Source organism: Notolepis coatsorum, assembly GCF_963971535.1.
Source record: "Notolepis coatsorum genome assembly, chromosome: 18".
NCBI lineage: Eukaryota > Metazoa > Chordata > Actinopteri > Aulopiformes > Paralepididae > Notolepis > Notolepis coatsorum.
Genome location: NC_140182.1, coordinates 1831257 through 1855504, shown reverse-complemented (window position 1 = coordinate 1855504; position 24248 = coordinate 1831257). Strand labels below are relative to the sequence as shown.

The window sequence follows — 24248 nt, the reverse complement described above, 5'->3', positions numbered from 1 at the left end:
ACAGCTTACAGATACTACATTCCCTGCTTCCTATACCTCAAAAACCAAAACACTGGTACATTTATATAGCAGCTTTTATCCAAAGCACTTCACAATTTGTTCCTCACATTTTACACATTCACACACCGACGGCGGAGGCGACCATGCAAGGTGCCAACCTGCTCATCGGGAGCAGTTAGGGGTTAAGTGTCTTGCTCAAGGACACTTCGACACTCTGCCTGGGAGGAGCGGGAATCTAACCGGGAACCTCTGGATAACCAGACGACTGCTGTACCTCCCGACTCCACTGACCAAGTGGAAGAATGGCGATTACACAACCCCCCTCAGGCCGTGACCTTTAACCCCCATCAGGCCGTGACCTTTAACCCCCATCAGGCCGTGACCTTTCATGTTCACGTACAAACGTAAACCTGGCGGTTGATGATTAACAGAGAGGGCACACAGCTCTGACCCCGAACAGGCCGGCCAGCCAACACAGCATTATTCCCACTGTTCATTCCCTGGTGATTACACAGTAGGCTGGGAGGTCACAGAAGGGAGGTAATTGTGTTATATTATCCACGTCTCTACTAGGGCTGCAACGATTAGTCGACATAATCGACGACGTCGATCATAAAAACTCATCGACGCGGAATTTTAGTGTCGATGCGTCGTATAAAAACAGAGAGCCGGTAACGTTCATTCAAAACTGCGCAAATGTTAATTTGTAACTGCAATGCACTACAGGAAGTGCTGGGGCAGTATCATTTCCCTCGTCTGCCATGACTGCATGCTGTGAACTAACGACGAAGAAGAAGAAAGCAGCAGCGAGCGCTACAGTGATGCACGAGCAAACTATATGGCTCTGCCCTGGAACCGTGATGACAGCTACTCAGATCATGGGTAAGTTTGCAAAACAAAAAAAACAAAAAACTATATATGTAAAACATGAAAGAAATAAAAATGTAAACACCCGTGAACATCAAGTCCCTTCCTCATCCCTGTACCTCGTGAACATTATTTCCTTATAAATCTGTTTGAATTGTCTCATGTTTGGACATTGCTTTAGCACCACATTCAGACTGTTCCACAGTTTCACTCCACATATCGAGATGCAGTGTCTTCTCATGGTAGTGCGTACACTAAGAACTTTTAAATTGAGTTCTCCCCTCATTTATACACATTGTTACTATACATATATTCATCATTTTTATTTTTTTCTAAATATGTATTTACCCTTTCTTTTATATAGCTTCTCTCTCCTTGTACAGTGTCCTTGAGTCTGAGAAAGGTGCTTCTCTCTTTAAATCCAATTTATTATTATTATCATCATGAAATCTCTTCATTTGACCACGATTCGATTCGATACATTTTCGATACATTTTCGATCAGTTAATTCCCCCAAAAAAATTTGGCTGGGGGAACTGATTCACTCAGCATGAATGGACTATAGGTCAATAAAAACAATACACACAAAAATAATAATAATAATTCATTTTGATTCATTTCTATTATAACATTTTCAAATCGATGCAGTTGAATCGTCACATTAGAATCGATGCATTTTGATTAATCAATGCATTGATTGATTGAAAACTTTATTAACAGATTGCAGAATGGGTACAATACAGTACAGCTCAATACACACAATTGTTAAGGGGATGCAGACCAGAGAAAGACTTTCGTCTTGTTTACATCAGGGTCCCTCATTTTCAATTCATCAAGACATATATGACATACAGATATTCAGTACTGCTACATCTATACATTTATGACATACCAGATTTGCAAATACAGTACTGTTTGTGATACAAAAAGAGTCAAGAAAAGGGAGTATATACATTTGACGTAGAAACTGTACATTAGAGGAGGTTGGGTGGGGGGGGTGGGGTACATTGGGATATTGTCAACCATACTGGGTAATTTACATTGGAGGTGGTTGGGGGGGGGAGGGGAGAAACACTGTATAAACAAGCAAAACTGTACATTGAGGGGGGGGGGAGACACTGTACAAACAAGCTAAATTGTACATTGGACTATTGACAAAACCATACTAGGTAAATGACTGTACATTGGAGGGGGTTGGGTTAGGATATTTACAGGGGCCAGTTTTGAATTGCAGTCTCCCGTAGGTGTCCCTTGAGAGGTTTTGAAAGTGGGTAGTGATCCACATTCCTTTACAGCTTTGGGTAGGGCGTTCCACATTGATGTGGCATAATTGTGAAACGTGTTTAGTCCCTTATTTGAGCCGAATCTGGGTTTAACATGATCTGTGGCGCTCCCTCTGGTGTTGTGATCGTGGTATTCACTGACCTTTGGGAAGTATTTTGACATGTACATGGGTACCTTGGTCGTGTAGTGTATCTTGTAGACCAGGCCCATTGCATCGTTACACCCCTACTCATAATGCTTGCTAAGCGAACGCTATTTCAGTTATTATGTCGAGGCTGCGGGTCCACCAACCAGCTGTAAGTAACGTTAGCTAAACGGCGCCAAGCTTACAGCTCACTAGACTCGAGCACACTAGAGCTTGGCTAGGCTACCGGTGTTTACAGCGCCGTGAATTAGCACCAATGGAAAAAATGTTCGACAGATTAGTCGACTACCAAAATAATCGTTGAGTCCACTCCACTCTGGCCGTCAAAGAGCCGACGTACAAATAAAACAAGGTCAACATTAAACATAAATGACACAGCGGTCACCGTTTCAAAGGGAGTTTATTTACTTTGTGACACAACAGCCAAACAAATGCACCAGCCATCGATATCTTATGCCCAATGATTAGGGCCCGTTACAATACATTTTTATTTGTATAAATAACAGTATTTATTTATCAATTAACAAGTCTGAGTCCTCGTCTGCACCTTCCGAGTCTGAATGCAGTCGATGCTCGAGTCCAAGTCCAAGTCATCAGTGCCAAGTCGAGTCATGAGTCCTGAAGATCAGTCCAGGACTGGAGTCCTACACCACTGGTGTGTGTCATGTCTGCCCTCTGCTTGTGTCACACCACACCAGGGCTGAGCCCAAACGTTCGGACCTTCGATCGTTACGTTGGCATTCGAATTCTAAATCAACATTAGAATTCTTTATTTTTAATAAAAAAATTAAAAAAATTGTTTTATTTTCTTTTTTATATATATTTGTATGTGTCTATTCATTCTGTTTAAACCAATGGTTTTCTTCACAGTTGCAGATAAAGATTAGGCTACACTAATATTATACTATTAAAACTGATGAGTTCTAGTCATTAAAGTTTCATCACGGTTTCATTTATACGCCGATGATACAGTTGTTTACACAGTGGCTTCCTCTTTAACTCAGGCCATAGAGCTTCTACAGGATGCTTTTAATACACTACATTACTGCAACACTCCTTGCTGAGGCTAAGACTGGTCCTTAATGCAAAAAAGACCAAGTACATGACCTTCTCTCGCTCTCGAGCTAATACAGCTGTCCCCCCGATTCTGACACTGGAAGGGACATGCCTTGACAAAGTAGCATCCTATAAATATCTGGGCATATCGATTGATGAAAAGATGGCCTTTGATGTTCATATTGGGAACCTACTGAGAAAACTTAGACCTAAACTGGGCTTTTTCTTCCGGTTAAAGAAATGTTTCCCGTCTGAAGCCAGGAAGAGAATTATGCAGAGTTCCTTTCTGCCTGTCTTAGACTATGGCGATGTGATCTATATGCATGCTCCTTCCTCCCTGCTTAAAAAGCTGGATTCTGCGTTCCATGCTGCCATACGTTTTGTAACAGGTGCAGGCTCTCGCACCCACCACTGCACTCTGTATCAGTCCTTAGGATGGTCCTCTCTGTACCAAAGAAGACAATCACACATGTTGATTTTTATCCTTAAGTCATTGCTAGGTAAGCTGCCCTTATATATCTCCAGACTTCTGTCCTTTTATACTTGCTTTTTTAATACCAGACGAGCAGCAAATGGGATGCTTTTAAATGTTCCTTTGATGCAGTCAGAGCTCGGTATTAAAGCTGCATTCTCCCACTATGCTCCCTTTTTATGGAATACGCTGCAAGTGAAACTGTGTCTAGAGGCACTTCCTACTGTGACCGCTTTTAAAGGTATGCTACGACTAGCCCTTCATGAAACATGTAACTGTTTTACCTGATGCTATTGCTGATCTGATTATGCTCCTTGCCACTGCACACATGACCCTCTGTGTTTGTATTTGATTTGTATGTTTTATGTTGAAACTTGTTGTGTGCCGTGTTGGTCAGGACTCCCTGGAAGAAGAGATCTTGTATCTCAATGGGACATTCCTGGATAAATAAAGGATAAATAAAAAGAAACTTGATTTAATAAAAAAAAATAAAGACTCATTTAATCAGATTAATCACTTTATTCAAATTGAGGATTTAGTTTGAGGATAGTTCTTAAAATTATAATAAATAAAAATATTGAATTTCTTTTCTTTTTTTAAATAATTAAAAACCAAGGTTCGAACGTCCGTTGGAAAAACCCTGATGAAGTTTCGAATCCCAAAAACAGGCTTGCACCACCCCACCTGGGTCTCACCTGGCAGGAGGAAACAGCACCACCCCACCTGGGTCTCACCTGGCAGGGGGAAACAGCACCACCCCACCTGGGTCTCACCTGGCAGGCAGCCCTGCACCACCCCACCTGGGTCTCACCTGGCAGGGGGAAACAGCACCACCCCACCTGGGTCTCACCTGGCAGGGGGAAACAGCCCTGCACCACCCCACCTGGGTCTCACCTGGCAGGGGGAAACAGCACCACCCCACCTGGGTCTCACCTGGCAGGGGGAAACAGCACCACCCCACCTGGGTCTCACCTGGCAGGGGGACACAGCACCACCCCACCTGGGTCTCACCTGGCAGGGGGAAACAGCACCACCCCACCTGGGTCTCACCTGGCAGGGGGAAACAGCCCTGCACCACCCCACCTGGGTCTCACCTGGCAGGGGGAAACAGCCCCACCCCACCTGGGTCTCACCTGGCAGGGGGACACAGCACCACCCCACCTGGGCCTCACCTGGCAGGGGGAAACAGCCCTGCACCACCCCACCTGGGTCTCACCTGGCAGGGGGAAACAGCCCCACCCCACCTGGGTCTCACCTGGCAGGGGGAAACAGCCCTACACCACCCCACCTGGGTCTCACCTGGCAGGGGGAAACAGCCCTGCACCACCCCACCTGGGTCTCACCTGGCAGGGGGAAACAGCCCTACACCACCTGGGTCTCACCTGGCAGGGGGAAACAGCCCTACACCACCTGGGTCTCACCTGGCAGGGGGAAACAGCCCTACACCACCCCACCTGGGCCTCACCTGGCAGGGGGACACAGCACCACCCCACCTGGGCCTCACCTGGCAGGGGGAAACAGCCCTACACCACCTGGGTCTCACCTGGCAGGGGGAAACAGCTCTACACCACCCCACCTGGGCCTCACCTGGCAGGGGGACACAGCACCACCCCACCTGGGCCTCACCTGGCAGGGGGAAACAGCCCTGCACCACCCCACCTGGGCCTCACCTGGCAGGGGGAAACAGCCCCACCCTACCTGGGCCTCACCTGGCAGGGGGAAACAGCATCACCCCACCTGGGTCTCACCTGGCAGGGGGACACAGCATCACCCCACCTGGGTCTCACCTGGCAGGGGGAAACAGCCCTACACCACCCCACCTGGGTCTCACCTGGCAGGGGGACACAGCATCACCCCACCTGGGTCTCACCTGGCAGGGGGACACAGCCCTGCACCACCCCACCTGGGTCTCACCTGGCAGGGGGAAACAGCACCACCCCCCACCTGGGTCTCACCTGGCAGGGGGAAACAGCCCCACCCCACCTGGGTCTCACCTGGCAGGGGGAAACAGCCCTGCACCACCCCACCTGGGTCTCACATGGCAGGGGGAAACAGCACCACCCCACCTGGGTCTCACCTGGCAGGGGGAAACAGCCCTGCACCACCCCACCTGGGTCTCACCTGGCAGGGGGAAACAGCACCACCCCACCTGGGTCTCACCTGGCAGGGGGAAACAGCCCTGCACCACCCCACCTGGGTCTCACCTGTTTGGATCAAAGAAACGGCTTGGTAAAGATATTGAAATGAAGGTAAGAGTAGGTGAGAAGCAAATAACAAACAAGGATTCTGTTGTATATCTAGGCTGCATACTGGACAAACACCTTACAGGAGAGGCCATGGCTAAAAAAGCCCACACTAAAATCTGCCAGAAAACAAAATTCCTAGCTAGACAAGGGAAACTACTGGACCAGGCAACACTTAAAATGCTAGCGGGCGCATTAGTACAGAGTCACTTTGACTATGCTGCCACCTCCTGGTTCAGTGGCGCTCCACAGGTCCTGAAAAATAAACTTCAGACAGCTCAAAACAAATTAATTAGAGTAGTCCTTAAACTACCTCCACGCACTCACCTAGGGCCAACTTTCTTTAGGCAACTAAACTGGCTTCCGGTCAATAAAAGGGTAATTCACATCAAATTAGGTCTCACACACAAGATAGTTCAAAATACAGGTCCGAAATATCTATCTAATTATTTTAATCGATTCCGTGACAATCATTCATACTCTACTAGAAGGAGCAGTACGGATTTTATTCTGCCAAGATTTAACTCCCTAATGGGCACAAATACATTTTTATATTCTGCAGCACTGGAGTGGAACAAGCTTCCAGTGGCCCTGAAAAACATCGAAGAGGGGGGAAGTTTTAGACGTGCCACAAAGAAATGGCTAGCCAGTGAAGTATAGAATAGCCATAGGAAGGAGAGGGTAGGAAGTGCTTTTTTTTGTATGGGGTTGCTATTATGTTTTATTCTGTTTTTTATTATGATGATCTTTGTTTTATTATGATGCTCTATGTTTTATTATGATGCTCTATGTTTTATTATGATGCTCTATGTTTTTATTATGATGCTCTGTTTTAGTATGTTTTATTATGATGCTCTATGTTTTATGATGTCTGTCCATGTCCAAAATCAGGGACCATGATGGAAATAAGTGCTTGCACTTTCTCATGTTTTTATCCCTTGGATGCTGTCTTTTACTCCACAATAAAAATCAATCAATCAATCAGGGGGACACAGCACCACCCCACCTGGGTCTCACCTGGCAGGGGGACACAGCACCACCCCACCTGGGTCTCACCTGGCAGGGGGACACAGCACCACCCCACCTGGGTCTCACCTGGCAGGGGGAAACAGCCCCACCCCACCTGGGTCTCACCTGGCAGGGGGAAACAGCCCTACACCACCCCACCTGGGTCTCACCTGGCAGGGGGAAACAGCCCTGCACCACCCCACCTGGGTCTCACCTGGCAGCGTTGAGATGGCGGCGCGCACAGTCGCAGCGGCCCGGAACTCACAGAGCTGGCATACACTTTTTATTATTTTGGTAGCACTTAACTTTATTTCACGCAGCTTTCAACACCCGTCGGTAAGATACAGTCGGGATGTACTACTAGAGCTAAACAACGGAGCATTTCTCCCAGCGGATTTTACCATTCCAGCGGAGATTGCTAGATCATCACCACCCACTACTCCCGGAGCCGAGAGGCGGAAGAGGAGACGTTGTGAGCGGCTGCAAAAGAGGGGAAAACGTGGAGGTGCATGGGCTAGGCTAAAAACAAACCCATTCAAACCTCCGCTCCCTACCATCTTCCTCTCAAATGCCCGTTCGATCCGCTACAAGATAGACGACATACGAATGGAATTAGCAACACAAAAACACATGGACAACTGCTGCTGTTTAATTTTCACCGAAACCTGGCTGGATAGCACAATCCCGGATTCGGCTACTGAGCTAGCCGGTCGCACTGCCTACCGAGCCGATAGAACAGCGGACTCAGGTAAGAGGATAGGAGGAGGACTGTGCATCTACATTAATGACTCGTGGTGTACCAATGTCACAGTGGTTGACAAACATTGTTGCCCCGATGTGGAATTTTTGCTGCTAAAATGCAGACCATTTTACTTACCGAGAGAATTCTCTTCTGTTTACATCTGTGCTGTTTACATTCCTCCGGACGCCAATGCTAAGCTAGCGTTAGCCAGGCTACAGGACACTGTAAACAAATGCCTGGCGGCACATCCTGACAGTATCTTTATTGCGGCGGGGGATTTCAATCATGCCGACCTAAAGTCTGTACTTCACTCTTTCCACCGAAATGTGAAATGTGCCACCAGAGGGAGAAACACACTTGATCAGGTTTATACCAACATAGCCCATGCTTATAGAGCCACGGTGTACCCCCACCTAGTTCTATCAGATCATGTGTCGCTCCTCCTGCACCCTTGGTACACACCAAAAATCTGATCCAGCAGACCCGAAGCCAGGTCTGTCAGGATCTGGCCTGAGGACGCCATCCCTAAACTCCAGGACTGTTTCAGCATCACAGACTGGGACATTTTCGGTAGCCTGGGAGTGTTGACACGTAAGTCTCTGGACATTTTCTCTCTCTCAGTGCTCGATTACATCACTTTCTGTGTAGACATTGTTACAACTTGGAAGCAGATCCGTGTCTTTCCAAATGTCAAACCCTGGATGACACAGAACATAAAATCATTATTACGAGCTAGAAATGCAGCACATAGATCAGGTGACACCAACGCATACAGTGCAGCGAGATCAGACCTGAAAAAGGGAGTCAGATCTGCTAAGCTGTCATACAAAAACCGCATTGAAGCCCACTTCAACAGCGCCTCAAACCCCCGTCAGGTGTGGGAGGGTGTTAGGGCTATATCGGACTACAAGGGCAGATCATCCCCCCCCGTCAACGGCAGCGCCCCCCTAGCGGAGGAGTTAAACATCTTTTATGCACGTTTTGACAGGGACAATAAGGACCCGGTGTCGCCCCCTCTCCCCTCTGACGGCTCCACCATAGTCCTGAGCACTCATGAGGTTAGACTCAGTCTACAAAACATCAACACAAGGAAGGCGGCGGGGCCTGATGGAGTCCTGGGACGGGTGCTCAAGGACTGTGCGGCTGAACTAGCCCCAGTTCTCACCACCATCTTCAACCTGTCTCTGGGCTCATCCTGGGTTCCCGCATGTCTTAAAGCAGCCACAATAGTCCCGGTTCCAAAGAAACCTAAAGTCACAGGCCTGAACGACTACAGACCTGTGGCACTCACCCCCATCGTCGCAAAATGCTTTGAGAGACTGGTCATGAAACATATAAAAGCCTCCATACCGCCATCATTAGACCACAACCAGTTTGCCTACCGGAAGAACAGGTCAACAGAGGATGCTATTGCCATTGTGTTGCACACTCTGCTGGAACATCTAGAGCACAGGCACACATATGGTAGACTCCTTTTTGTTGACTTCAGTTCAGCTTTCAACACCATTCTACCCAACAAGCTCCACAGTAAACTGCACAAACTCGGACTGAACACCACACTATGCAACTGGATCTTGGACTTTCTCACAAATCGCACACAACATGTCAGGATTGGCAAGCACACATCCCCCACCCTGCCCATTAGCACCGGGGCCCCTCAGGGGGGTGTACTCAGCCCACTTCTCTACACACTTTTCACACACGACTGTTGTTCCTCCTCTCCATCTAACCTCATAGTAAAATTTGCAGACGACACAACAGTGCTTGGCCTCATCAGAGGGAATGATGAGACCTCATACAGGAGGGAGGTTGAGCAACTAGTGGAGTGGTGCGATGGTCATAACCTTGCTCTCAACCCCACGAAGACCAAGGAGATGATCATCGATTTCCGCAGGACTGGTGACCTCAGCCACTCTCCACTCCTCATTGGGAATGAGGAGGTGGAGAGGGTTTCAAAATTTAAGTTTCTGGGCGTGACAATGTCTGATGACCTGTCCTGGGGGGTCAGCATTGCCTCTGCTGTGGGCAAAGCACAGCAGCGCCTTTTCTACCTTAGGAAGCTTAAATGGGCTAAACTCCCACAGGGACTGATGGCCAACTTCTACCACTGCGCAGTAGAGAGTGTACTCACGTACGGACTACTGGTGTGGTTTACTGGCTGCACCAGGGCAGAGAAGGAGGCCCTCCACAGAGTGGTCAAGGCTGCGAGGAGGATCACTGGAGCTAGCCTCCCAGATATCTCCACAGTCTTTACCTCCCGCTGCCTATGGCGTATAAATAACATCTTACTAGACCAGTACCACCCAGCAAACCATCTCTTTCAACTGCTGCCCTCTGGTCGAAGGTACAGATCCATCCAGTCCGGAACCAGCAGACTGACCAACAGCCTCTACCCACGGGCTGTCAGGCTGCTCAACGACGAACATCAACTTGCCCCCCCCCGCATCCCACCCCCGGTGACATAACTCCCACTCCCACATTACAACAATAACTGTGAACCGGACTTGCATTGCTGCACTATACAATACTTCATCCTTTGCAAGTCAACGCCCCCCCCCCCCCCCCCCCCCCCCCCCCCCCCCCCCTCCTTCCATCAACTCACTGGACTGAAATATTTATATTTATTAATTTATTTGCACAAGCACTAAATGCACTTGGGACAATGATGGTATGTTATATATTGGGACATTGGGACATTGATACTTTATTACTTATTACTATATTACTACTATTATTGACATTATTATTTTGCACATGTTATATCTTATGTTGTATGCCAGTGGTGATGTTCCTAACAAATTTCGTTGTACCAACAATGACAAATAAAGATCTATTCTATTCTATTCAGGGGGAAACAGCCCTGCACCACCCCACCTGGGTCTCACCTGGCAGGGGGAAACAGCCCCACCCCACCTGGGTCTCACCTGGCAGGGGGAAACAGCCCTGCACCACCCCACCTGGGTCTCACCTGGCAGGGGGAAACAGCCCTGCACCACCTGGGTCTCACCTGGCAGGGGGACACAGCCCTGCACCACCCCACCTGGGTCTCACCTGGCAGGGGGAAACAGCCCCACCCCACCTGGGTCTCACCTGGCAGGGGGAAACAGCACCACCCCACCTGGGTCTCACCTGGCAGGGGGAAACAGCCCTACACCACCCCACCTGGGTCTCACCTGGCAGGGGGAAACAGCCCTGCACCACCCCACCTGGGTCTCACCTGGCAGGGGGAAACAGCCCTACACCACCCCACCTGGGTCTCACCTGGCAGGGGGACACAGCCCTGCACCACCCCACCTGGGTCTCACCTGGCAGGGGGACACAGCCCTACACCACCCCCCACCCGGGCCTCACCTGGCAGGGGGAAACAGCCCTACACCACCCCACCTGGGTCTCACCTGGCAGGCAGCCCTACACCACCCCCCCACCCGGGCCTCACCTGGCAGGCAGCCCTACACCACCCCCCACCCGGGCCTCACCTGGCAGGGGGACACAGCCCTGCACCACCCCACCTGGGTCTCACCTGGCAGGGGGAAACAGCCCTACACCACCCCCCACCCGGGCCTCACCTGGCAGGGGGAAACAGCCCTACACCACCCCCCACCCGGGCCTCACCTGGCAGGGGGACACAGCCCTACACCACCCCACCTGGGTCTCACCTGGCAGGGGGAAACAGCCCTACACCACCCCCCACCCGGGCCTCACCTGGCAGGGGGACACAGCCCTACACCACCCCACCTGGGTCTCACCTGGCAGGCAGCCCTACACCACCCCACCTGGGTCTCACCTGGCAGGGGGAAACAGCCCTGCACCACCCCACCTGGGGCTCACCTGGCAGGGGGACACAGCCCTGCACCACCCCACCTGGGTCTCACCTGGCAGGCAGCCCCACACCACCCCCCACCTGGGCCTCACCTGGCAGGGGGACACAGCCCTGCACCACCCCACCTGGGTCTCACCTGGCAGGGGGACACAGCCCTGCACCACCCCACCTGGGTCTCACCTGGCAGGCAGCCCCACACCACCCCCCACCTGGGTCTCACCTGGCAGGGGCAGCCCCACACCACCCCCCCCCCCCCCCCCCCCCCCCCCCCACCCGGGCCTCACCTGGCAGGCAGCCCCCCCCCCCTCACCTGGCAGGCGTTATACAGCAGCTGGTGCTCGAACTTCTTGACCCCCAGGATCTGCTGGAACATCTCGTACAGCTGCTCCTTGCTGAGGATGAGCTCCGACACGGCGCTCAGGTGCATGCGCTGGGGCTGCTGCTGCCGCCGCATGTCCTCGTCCCCCCTGTAGATGGCGTCGTACTTGGCGATCCAGGAGCTCAGCACCGTCTCCTTGCTCAGCCCGTCGATCTCCGGCAGGCTGCGCACGCGGCGCTCGATGTTCTTCTTGAAGACCTCGCGGAAGTCGCTGGCCGAGCCGCCGCCGCTCTGCACCATCCGGGAGACGCGCTCGCTCTTCAGGAAGCCCTGCAGGAAGAGAGGGAGGAGGGGTGAGAGAGAGAAGAAGAACCCTAACCCTCTTCAGGAAGCCCTGCGGGAAGAGAGGGAGGAGGGGTGAGAGAGAGAGAGAGAAGAACCCTAACTTTCTGTAGTGTGGTAGTGAAAGGTTAACCTTCTGTAGTGTGGTAGTGAAAGGTTAACCTTCTGTAGTGTGGTAGTGAGAGGGTTAACCTTCTGTAGTGTGGTAGTGAAAGGGTTAACCTTCTGTAGTGTGGTAGTGAGAGGGTTAACCTTCTGTAGTGTGGTAGTGAAAGGGTTAACCTTCTGTAGTGTGGTAGTGAGAGGGTTAACCTTCTGTAGTGTGGTAGTGAGATGCTCATACAGTAAAACCAATCCAAAAGTGTGACTTTCTTAAACTGAAATGTAACAACCTTGAGCCTGGTGGTTAAAGCACCTTGTTCATGGGGCCTGGTGGTTAAAGCACCTTGTTCATGGGGCCTGGTGGTTAAAGCACCTTGTTCATGGGGCCTGGTGGTTAAAGCACCTTGTTCATGGGGCCTCGTGGCGGGGGGGGTGCACGGCGGGGCCTGCGTGGCGGGGGGGGGTGCACAGCGGGGGCTGCGTGGCGTGAACGAGCAGCAGATGGAGACGGAGCGCCTCGGCTCGTCAGAAGTAATGGCGCGGAACAAAATGGCTTCTAGTCAGCGAGTCTCCGAGGAAGGGAGGGAGAGAACAACAGAGAGGGATCACCGCCGCTCAGCGAGGGTGTAGATGCGTTTGTGTCAAACGTCGAAGACATTTCCGCGCCAGTGTAGATTTCAGCCCACTGGGGGGGGGGAGGGGGGGGGGGGTACGGGAGGCGAGAGCGGGCATTGTCTTCAAGGGGATATAAGTGGGCCAGCCTTGACTGGATGAAGTGGGCGGTGACAGATGTAGCAGCTCCTAACGAGGGCTAATCTGCCTCTTCACGCTGTTCCAGACGAGCTCCTTTGAACTGTAACTAGCGAAGCTCTCGCCGTGTGACGTGGCAGGAAGGTGGACGAGGAGGGGAAGAGGTTTATTAGAGGGAACACAAGAACGTAAACATAATGTCGAGCGTTTAATGGGGTATCAGCCGAAGCCCTCTGTCGTGTCGTCCACTCACCGGCCTGGAGCCACGGAGGTTATTTAGGGAGCCAGGCAAGACGCTGAGCACCGCAAAACGTATATGTGGGTTATTTAAGTGGGATGACAGAGGGATGGAAGGAGTAGGAGGCTGTGAGGTGATCTGAATAAGACTGCTCACAGTAATCCCTTCAGGCCTAAACCTACGACGAGGCAGGCAGGCAGCAGAACATGGACTAATGACAGCGATGTTACATGGAGTATGACAAATACTACTAAAGACAAAATCAGAATCAATTGTCGCCAACGCCTGAGGTGGGGGAGGTTTGAGTGGGGCATGGAGTCCAGATCAACTGGGAGGCTTGGACTTACTGTATATGACATCAATTCGTGGCACAAAGGTTGTTTTTTTCACTCCCACAGAAGAGATTGTAATAATGTACACGGCATGTTTGAAGAGAGCAGCTTGGCTCCTCTATCGCTGATAGCGTGTTTAGTCAGTGCTGCAGTAAACAGAAAATACATTTTCTGGTATCCATTCCCACTTTATCCAATCAGGGCCCTCATTTATCAACAATTCTTAGAACGTGTAGGAAAACGCCAACATTTTGGGAAATTAGCTTATTTGCCATCTTCCCTGGAGTTAGACAAGAAGATACATACCCTTTTATTCTCTGTGCGTGCATTAGGCTTAGGGAACAGCCGCTCCGTTAGCGTAGCTTAGCTTCATCACTGGAAGTGGGGCAGTCCTTTACCCTGAAGTTCCCTACAGTCCCCTACAGTCACGAAATACACTCCAAATACAACTCCAAAACGTTCCTGTAAACATGTTGTGACCTGTGTATTTACCACGTGGAGAAATAAAAAATAATTGAATTAGACAATTACGTTTTCTAAGCAAATATACTCGGAACTATTTTTTGCCGAACCACTCCTCTCGGGGGCGCAGTGATTTCACGCAACGCAGTGATACTTACTAACGTGACGCCAGTGTTTGTTTACATTCTCATTTCATTCAAAGGATCCGAACCGATTGAAGTTTATGGATACCATGACTTAAAATCCTCTTACCTTGACGATTAAAAGCCTCCCCAATTTAGAAAACAGTATTCCCATGGCTGGTGTTGATATGCTGCTAGCTAACGAAAACCAACAGCCGGACACTAAAGCAAATAACGAGGGTAAATGTTTACTTCCGGTCGGGGGGTTCCAAAATAAAAGAGCGATGTCTATAGCACCGGAAATACGTTTATTTTGTACATTATCTAACGTTAACACGAACCTAAACTAACGTTACAACTAACCTAAAGTCTTCAGTGACGAAGACGAGCACCATTAGTGGATGATGTACAGTACTTGGTTCATGATCGCCCTGTGTGAGAACATCTGTAGCTAAACGCTCTCTTTAGCTAGCAGCTGGTAGGATCCATGTTTAAAAATACAGGATTCCCCTTTAAGCTCTAGTTTTCAGAGATAAAGACTTCTGACACTTAACCACCATGACCCTGCTGGCTACACCACGGTACCACACACACACACACACACACACACACCCCAGCAGCACACACACACACACACACACACACACACACACACACCCCAGCAGCACACACTGTGTGACCAGCCAGAGGACAGTAATGACTGTGGCTCCATGACTCATAGTACTCTCTCAACAACACCTTGACCGACTATCAAGTCATTATTCTGATGGGAGATAATGAGGTAATGGCTGCTCCACTCGGGAGGTGACTGAGAGGTGTGTGTGTGTGTGTGTGTGTGTGTGTGTGTGTGTGTGTGTGTGTGTGTGTGTGTGTGTGTGCGTGTCCATATCCTATAAAGACATACAGCTCACCCACTCTCGTAATAGGAAGCAGGACAAACAGAAGCCTCTAAATTAAAGGTATCCAACAGAGTCTTCTTGGAAACGGCTCGCTTTTGTTTACATTCACATTCCCACCCAAATACACAAAGAGTGTTATGTTGTTGTTCTGTAGCCTACAAGCTGACTAAATGTCCTTCCCCCGTACAACCTTTTCAAAATCAATTTCCGCCATTTTCTTTGCTCTCGCAATGTTTACGCCCCACCCGATGTTCCAACGAGTCCGACGTTTTTGATTGACAAGCGGTTTAGCCAGTTAGATTCAGAGGCAGATCATGGAAACCAATCAAGACAGCTCAGCGTGTGTTAACGTTAGACAGCAGCTCAGCGTGTGTTAACGTTAGACAGCAGCTCAGCGTGTGTTAACGTTAGACAGCAGCTCAGCGTGTGTTAACGTTAGACAGCAGCTCAGCGTGTGTTAACGTTAGACAGCAGCTCAGCGTGTGTTAACGTTAGACAGCAGCTCAGCGTGTGTTAACGTTAGACAGCAGCTCAGCGTGTGTTAACGTTAGACAGCAGCTCAGCGTGTGTTAACGTTAGACAGCAGCTCAGCGTGTGTTAACGTTAGACAGCAGCTCAGCGTGTGTTAACGTTAGACAGCAGCTCAGCGTGTGTTAACGTTAGACAGCAGCTCAGCGTGTGTTAACGTTAGACAGCAGCTCAGCGTGTGTTAACGTTAGACAGCAGCTCAGCGTGTGTTAACGTTAGACAGCATTGCTCCAGAGTCCGCCTATTTTGCGACCCGAAATAAGTGCATGTTGTTTTTTTCCCCACAACGGGTCAAATGCATCCAACATGCTTTGTATCCTCGCCATTCCTTTATGCCCACGTCGCGTTAAATACCGAAATTAACGTTGCGTTAGCGTAAGCTAACTAAGCTAAGCTGATCAGAGCCATATAGAGAGAACAGCAGAGGCCCACTAGGGACTGGGAAGGAGGGGGTTACTGCATTCTCGAGATAGCCCCACTACCAGGATCTGGCCGGTACTGCACCTTCGGACTCCCAATATGCCTTTTCCAGCCAAAATACAGCTCTGTGACAGTGAATAGGATATTAATATCGAAAAAAAAAGAAAAGAAAAACGAACCAAAAACAGTAAACAGGAGGTCTATTTGTATTAAAAACAATAGATTGTTTTTCATTTAAATGTCTGGAAGAGCTCAAAAATAAAAATGGCAAATGATATTTCCATTGCCTTTTTTTTTGTTGATTTAAATGTTACTGATTGTGTTAAATGGGCATATAATATCGTCTCATATCGATCGCAGGCACCTGAATCGAATCGTATCGTATCGTGGCAGACTTTGTGATATCGGAAAATATCGTTGTCCAAAGAATCGATATCGTATCGTATCGTGATGAAACTGGTGATTCCCACCCCTAGTCGTCATACTATCTCAATTGGCAGAGGTAGCGGGTGGAAGTCGATGGGTGGTAATCTGGACGTTGTGGACAGCGACTCCTACAGGTCGGTTGGGGGACGCCTGCACAGCAGAGACAGGAAATAGCGGGGGCAGTGTGAGCCTCCCACACGTTACACCTCGCCACTGAGAGTCCGCGCTGGCAGGTGAAAACATGCGACAGGCTGCCTCCTCGTGTACCGGAGGGGACACGTGATGCAAGGCTTCTATCCTCCCTACGACCGACCAGTGGGGGGCATAGTCGAGCAACGTTCAAGACAGGGGAGGGGAGAATAGGAAATACGAAATTGGGATGGGAGAAAAATAGAAAATAAGGAGAAAAAGTGGATAAAAAAAAAATATATATACACACACACACACACACACACACACACGTTAGTGTATATATATGACCACATAGGAAACCAGGTCAAAGTGACACCGAAAGCCAGAGCAAATAGATGTCTTGAGGCGTGATTTAAACACCTGCAGAGTGGGGGCCTGTCTAACATGCAGAGTGGGGGCCTGCCTAACCTGCAGAGTGGGGGCCTGCCTAACATGCAGAGTGGGGGCCTGCCTAACCTGCAGAGTGGGGGCCTGTCTAACATGCAGAGTGGGGGCCTGCCTAACATGCAGAGTGGGGGCCTGTCTAACATGCAGAGTGGGGGCCTGTCTAACATGCAGAGTGGGGGCCTGTCTAACATGCAGAGTGGGGGCCTGCCTAACATGCAGAGTGGGGGCCTGTCTAACATGCAGAGTGGGGGCCTGCCTAACATGCAGTGGCAGCTCATTCCAGAGCGTTGGGGCTGCCACAGCGAAAGCACGGCACCCCCTAAGCTTCAGCCTGGACTTGGGAACAGCCAAGAGGAGCTGGTCAGAGGACCTGAGGGACCTTGGAGGAACCAGGTCCGAGAGGTACCCCGGTGCCAAGCCGTTCAAACATTTAAAAGCAAACAGTAAAACCTTAAAATCTATTCTAAAATGTACAGGAAGCCAGTAGAGGGCTCTTGTCCTTCGATAATGAGATGTGCTGCAGTAGCTGCTTCCCCTCCTCTCAGTGGGGACCGGAGGCGCCCTGCAACACTTCAGCTGATGGGGGTGGGGGGGCAACTGTGGAAGGTGTGTGTGTGTGTCTTGGTAGGGCTACAGCATCCCAAAAGGTCACCCCCCCCCCCACTTGGTTGCCCCGAGACCCCCAGACCCCCCTCGGAACCTCAATCAATGGACCGGTACATTGGCTGACGGGCTAAACCACTAAGCCAGAGCCACTTAGGCTAGCCATCTGCCTTCCATAACCGAACCCTGGACCTACTATATTTACTTATTATACTATGAGTAAAGCATATAGTATTTGAATAAAATCTCCTCTGATGAAATAACTGCTGTCCAATTTGTTTTCCGGTAAGGAACAAGCCTACGATAAGATAAGATATTCCTTTATTGATCCCAGAGGGGAAATTCGGGCGTCATAGCAGCCTGGGGGAGGGGGGGGTTAGGTATGGGCAGGGTAATAGTAGCATGGGGGAGGGGAGGGTTAGGTATGGGCAGGGTAATAGTAGAAAGACATACGGTAAATATATCTTTCGCCGTCGACTAAAGACGCACTTCTTCAACCATTATCTGAAATGAAAAAAATAAAAATCTCTAACCCTAACTAACCGTACTGTCATGCACTTGTCCTAATAAACTAACCTACACTGTAGCACTCAACACTTTGATGAACATTGTTGCTCAGCTGATAGAGTCGTGCCCTTCCTTCCTGATGACTTGTCGTACAGAACTTGTAAGTCGCTTTGGATAAAAGAGTCAGCTAAATGACTAAATGTAAATGTCCGCCCGTACACGGAAATGTCTAAAAATGCATTTTTCACTCCTCTGTTTAAATAATAATAATAATTCTGTCCACAACAACAAGTGTTTTAGAAAACCTCTCCGACCACAGAACTGACCTGAAGGGTGTGAAGGGATCTCTCTGTGGTCCTGATTGCAGGGAAAATGTCCATAATATATATGTGTGGACAGACAGGGGCCATTGGTCATGATGATAAAGGAACACGCCAACTTTTGGGGAAATTCGCTTATTTGCCATCTACCCTGGAGTTAGACAAGCAGAGCGTCATTCACTGGAAGTAGGTGTGCCAGTGTAGCCCTGGACCTGCGCAAGCTGCTGCGCTAAAATAATATGACAGGGCTCTATGCAGGGACGTGCACAGGACTTTAGAGGGGCAGGTGCTCAAAGGCTGAAAAGGGCACTGGGCCTGTGCTATTTTTGGGGCCCTTTTTGGGCGGGGAGGGGCCTTTTTTTGCTTTTTGGGTTTTTTTGGTGATCAAATATTGAACTATAATAATCAGTGCAGGAGCTCACTTATCCTTGAAAGACACTTTTATCACTGACTTAAAAGGCCCATACATCTCCATAAATGTTCAGGGCGGAGGGAATAAGTGCTTACCCTACAGACCCCAAGTGTGTTAGGACAGCAGACTCGGTTGGCACTGCTCAAAACTTAGCTTTTTAAAATAGCTTTTAAATGAATTATTATCTTTATTTCATTGTCTTATTTTTCTTTATTTGTATACAAATATTTTATTATAATTTGTATCATTGTTTTATGTAGTTTTATTTATCATTTTATTAGTACTTTTTTAATGTCAACATATTATTTAAATTATTCAAATGGGTCTCAAACATGTTCCGTTGTGATGTCACAGTATGATGTCATAATCAAACATTCTAGAACATTTGTGATGTCACCGTATGATGTCATAATAGAACATTCTAGAACATTTGTGATGTCACAGTATTATGTCATAATCAAACATTCTAGAACATTTGTGATGTCACAGTATGATGTCATAATCAAACATTCTAGAACATTTGTGATGTCACAGTATGATGTCATAATCAAACATTCTAGAACATTTGTGATGTCACAGTATGATGTCATAATAGAACATTCTAGAACATTTGTGATGTCACAGTATGATATCATAATAGAACATTCTAGAACATTTGTGATGTCACAGTATGATGTCATAATCAAACATTCTAGAACATTTGTGATGTCACAGTATGTCATAATCATACATTCTAGAACATTTGTGATGTCACAGTATGTCATAATCAAACATTCTAGAACAGTTGTGATGTCACAGTATGATGTCATAATAGAACATTCTAGAACATTTGTGTACAGTATATATTCAACAATTCCCGCGGAGGGGGCTCAGACAGGAAGTAGCAGCATTAGCTGCACTCCAATGGACAATGTAGTTGATGACGGGGTCCAGTAGAAGGAGAAAAAGACGGTGAAGAAGGAGAAGAAGGAGAAGAAGAAGAGCCCATAAAAAGATTTGCGGAGGGCAGTAATACGCCACGATGCGTCTACACTGCCGGAAATTCAAATAAGAAGAAGAAGAAGAAGCTATCAGATCTCAAAAGACCAAGTGAAGATATCACTTGTTTTTACCGGCTACTTGTTTGTCAGCTTGAATATATTCTGTAGATACAATTTAAAATCCCGACATGGAAAAGGAAACAATGTCCTGTACAATCCTTAAGGAGCTGCCTCTGGAGGGAAGGCTCTGTGATGTGGTTATTAAAGTCAACAGCACTGAGTTGAATGCCCACAAGGCCCTCCTGTGTGACTGCAGTGACTATTTCAGGTAAGTTTAGCTTGGTTCAGGTTAGCTTGGTTCAGGTTAGCTTGGTTAGTAAACAGATAACATACTGTACTTTTACTGTAAACAGATACTATACTGTACATCTACTGTAAAAAGATACTATACTGTACCTCTACTGTAAACAGATACTATACTGTACTTTTGGGGAAATTCGCTTATTTGCCATCTACCCTGGAGTTAGACAAGCAGAGCGTCATTCACTGGAAGTAGGTGTGCCAGTGTAGCCCTGGACCTGCGCAAGCTGCTGCGCTAAAAGAATACGACGGGGCTCTATGCAGGGACGTGCACAGGACTTTAGAGGGGCAGGTGCTCAAAGGCTGAAAAGGGCACTGGGCCTGTGCTATTTTTGGGGCCCTTTTTGGGCGGGGAGGGGCCTTTTTATGCTTTTTGGGTTTTTTTGGTGATCAAATATTGAACTATAATAATCAGTGCAGGAGCTCACTTATCCTTGAAAGACACTTTTATCACTGACTTAAAAGGCCCATACATCTCCATAAATGTTCAGGGCGGAGGGAATAAGTGCTTACCCTACAGACCCCAAGTCTGTTAGGACAGCAGACTCGGTGCTCAAAACTTACCTTTTTAAAATAGCTTTTAAATGAATTATTATCTTTATTTCATTGTCTTATTTTTCTTTATTTCTATACATTTTACTTAAATATTTATTATAATTTGTATCATTGTTTTATGTAGTTTTATTTATCATTTTATTAGTTATTTTTTAATGTCAACATATTATTTAAATGATTCAAATGGCTCTCAAACATGTTCCATTGTGATGTCACAGTATGATGTCATAATCAAACATTCTAGAACATTTGTGATGTCACAGTATGATGTCATAATAGAACATTCTAGAACATTTGTGATGTCACAGTATGATATCATAATAGAACATTCTAGAACATTTGTGATGTCACAGTATGATGTCATAATAAAACGTTCTAGAACATTTGTGATGTCACAGTATGATGTCATAATCATGTCATGATACTATACTGTACTTCTACTGTAAACAGATACTATACTGTACTTCTACTGTAAAAATATACTATACTTCTACTGTGCTAAGACCCTATACTTCTACAGTGAAAATATATTACTACTAGGGCTGTCCCCGACTAAAGATTTGGATAGTCGACTATGATTGGCCTAAATTTTCCGTTAGTCGACTATTAGTAAAAAAAATATATATATATATATATAATATATATATATTTTTATCATTCCATTTGGGCTGTGGGGGTGCTTAATGTCTGAAGGAGTCGACTGAAGGCTTCTTGTCCTCTGCAAAATCATGCAATTGGTCCACTGATGGATACATCTTGATATTTGTCTTGTCTAGTGTGTTCATTAGATGGGTGAAATCCTCTTTCAGTGCATCTGTGCCTGTTTTCTTAGGCAGTTGGCCTCTGGTATGCGTGCCATTAGCGTTAGCCACGCTTCTAAGAGGTTGGCAGTCGACTACGGCTCCTTTCGACCGATTAGTCGACTATTCGACTAATAGATGTCAGCCCTAATTACTACACAGGACAGAATGTTGCTTACTGTTTACTCATCAGATATCTCTATACTCTGCGTCCCACAGAGCCCTCTTCACTCGCTGGAGCGACTCAGAGAAAGCAGTCTACACTATCCCTGGGGTGTCCCCGGGTATGATGCAGCTCATCATAGAGTACTCCTACACACGCTTTGTGCCGGTGACAGCAGAGAACGTGGAAGAGCTTCTGGTGGCTGCAGACCAGCTTCGCGTCACTGGCATAGTACGAGCGTGCTCTGACTTCCTAGAGGGCCAGCTGTCTCTGGAAAACTGTGTTGGCATCTGGAGGTTCACGGACATCTACTGCTGCCCTGACCTGAGGCGCAAGGCCCATCTCTGCATCGTGTGCCACTTTGAGGAGATGTTGCACGTCTCACAGGAGTTTGTGGAGCTGTCCCCGCAGCAACTGGTGGACATCATCGAGAGGGATGACCTGAACGTGAAGAGCGAGGAGACGGTGTTCGAGGCCGTCCTCCGTTGGATCGACCACTCCCGTGAGGAGCGTGAAACACACATCCATTTGCTGCTGCCCAAGGTAACTAATTGTATTACTGTGCATTACATTAAAACAACACTAGGCTCCCTAGTACAGTGGTTCTCAAACATTTGGGTCCAAACTGTTCCCTAGCAACAGAAACCGTCTACAACCGATGTCTAAGTTGTACCCGCTGTCTGCTTGTCTCTTCCCAGGTTCGCATGGGCTTGATGAGGCCTGACTACTTCAGGAACAATGTCCAGAACAACCCTGTGGTGAGGGACAGCCACGACTGCAGGCCCCTCATCCTCAGCATCCTGAACCCCCCTGGCTCCGACAGGCTCCCAAACCCCCTGACCCGCCCACGCCTGCCCAGGGAGGTCCTATTGGCCATCGGAGGCTGGAGTAACGACAGCACGACCATTGGCATGGAGGCTTGCGATATCCGAGCCGGTGGATGGATGGACGTGATCGTTGAGGGGGAGAGTCCCCGGGTCTACCACCACGGCACCGCTTATCTCCACGGTCTGGTCTACTGCGTCGGCGGCCGGGACGGCGTAGACTATGAGTGTCTCAGCAGTGTGAGCAGGTTCAACCCCGTCACTCGCAGCTGGCTGCAGGCGGCTCCCATGCACTCACGCCGCAGTAGCCTCAGCGTGGTCGCGTTGGACGGCTGTATCTACGCCATGGGAGGGTACTACGGACACGTGGAACTGAACACCGCCGAGCGCTACGAGCCTGAAACCGACCAGTGGACAGTGATCTCACCCATGCTGGAGCACAGGAGCCACGCCGGGGCAGCAGCCCTCCAGGGCAAGGTGGGTGGAACTGAGGAACACAGGGTGCTAGATGAACACAAGGAACGTTAGATCAGAAATCATAAATGTTTTTATTGCCAAGTAAGCTTGCACATACAAAAGATGTGTCTGGGTCCTTTGGTGCATCAACATTAACAGACAATTAAAGTAGAATGAAATCAAAAGGAATATATATACTAAATTAGAATATTCTTTCTTATTACAGGTTTACATCTGTGGTGGCTGCAACAGGGGGGAGTGTCTGCTCACAGCTGAGTGCTACAGCCCAGACACTGACCAGTGGACTCTGATCGCCCCCATGAGCAGCATGCGTAGCGGAGTGGGAGTCGCTGCATACGGAGGACAAGTCTATGCGGTAGGTGCACACGGAGACAAATGCTTTATACTAGATATTTCTATAGATATGTGTCATTTGACTTGCAATGCTGTGATGCCCTCATTTCCCTAAGTGGATTAATACAGTGTCTGCCTGCCTGAGCCACACACTAAAACATTCCTCTCATGTGTCCTGTCCTCAGGTGGGAGGGTTGGATGGTAGAAACACTCTGCATAGCGCGGAGGCCTACAGCCCCTTGACTGGCTCCTGGAGCGCCCTGCCCAGGATGATCAACCCCCGCAACAACTTTGGCATCGCGGTGCTGGACGACCTGCTCTTCGTGGTCGGAGGCACCTCCTATAACTTCAACCCCATCTCCAACATGGAGCGCTACGACCAGAGCAGCGACAGGTGGACTGTAGCCGAGGACATGAAGATCCAGCGCTATGGCCTAAGCTGCTGCATAATGCATGGCCTGCCATTTTACATGAGCCAGTACACCGCTCCCCGAGGAGGAGGAGGAGGAGGAGGAAGAGGAGGAGCAGGAGGAAGATGAGGAATAGTAGTCAAGTCAAGTCAAGAGTTTTAATTGTCACGGCATACAGGTATACAATGAAATGCGGGTGGTCTTGCCCGCAACGATGTGCAATACAGTGGTACATATAATAGAATCAAAGAAGAAAACAACATTGTGCAGTAACAGGTAGCAGGTAACATGGAGTGACATCTCGGTATCTGTACATAGTTATTTACAGAGCATATGGGACATGCTAGT

At 48.5% G+C, this 24248-nt stretch overlaps 1 protein-coding gene across 1 annotated transcript in view; it reads right to left on the bottom strand.

Moving 5' to 3' along the window:
- Positions 1-24248, bottom strand: part of cadps2 (Ca++-dependent secretion activator 2) — a gene marked incomplete at its 3' end in the record, with an annotated part of 521480 nt that overhangs the window by 285241 nt on the left and 211991 nt on the right. Inside the window, 1 exon segment of the mRNA XM_084334474.1 lies at positions 11948-12286. Within this exon segment, the coding sequence (XP_084190600.1) occupies positions 11948-12286 (339 nt within the window).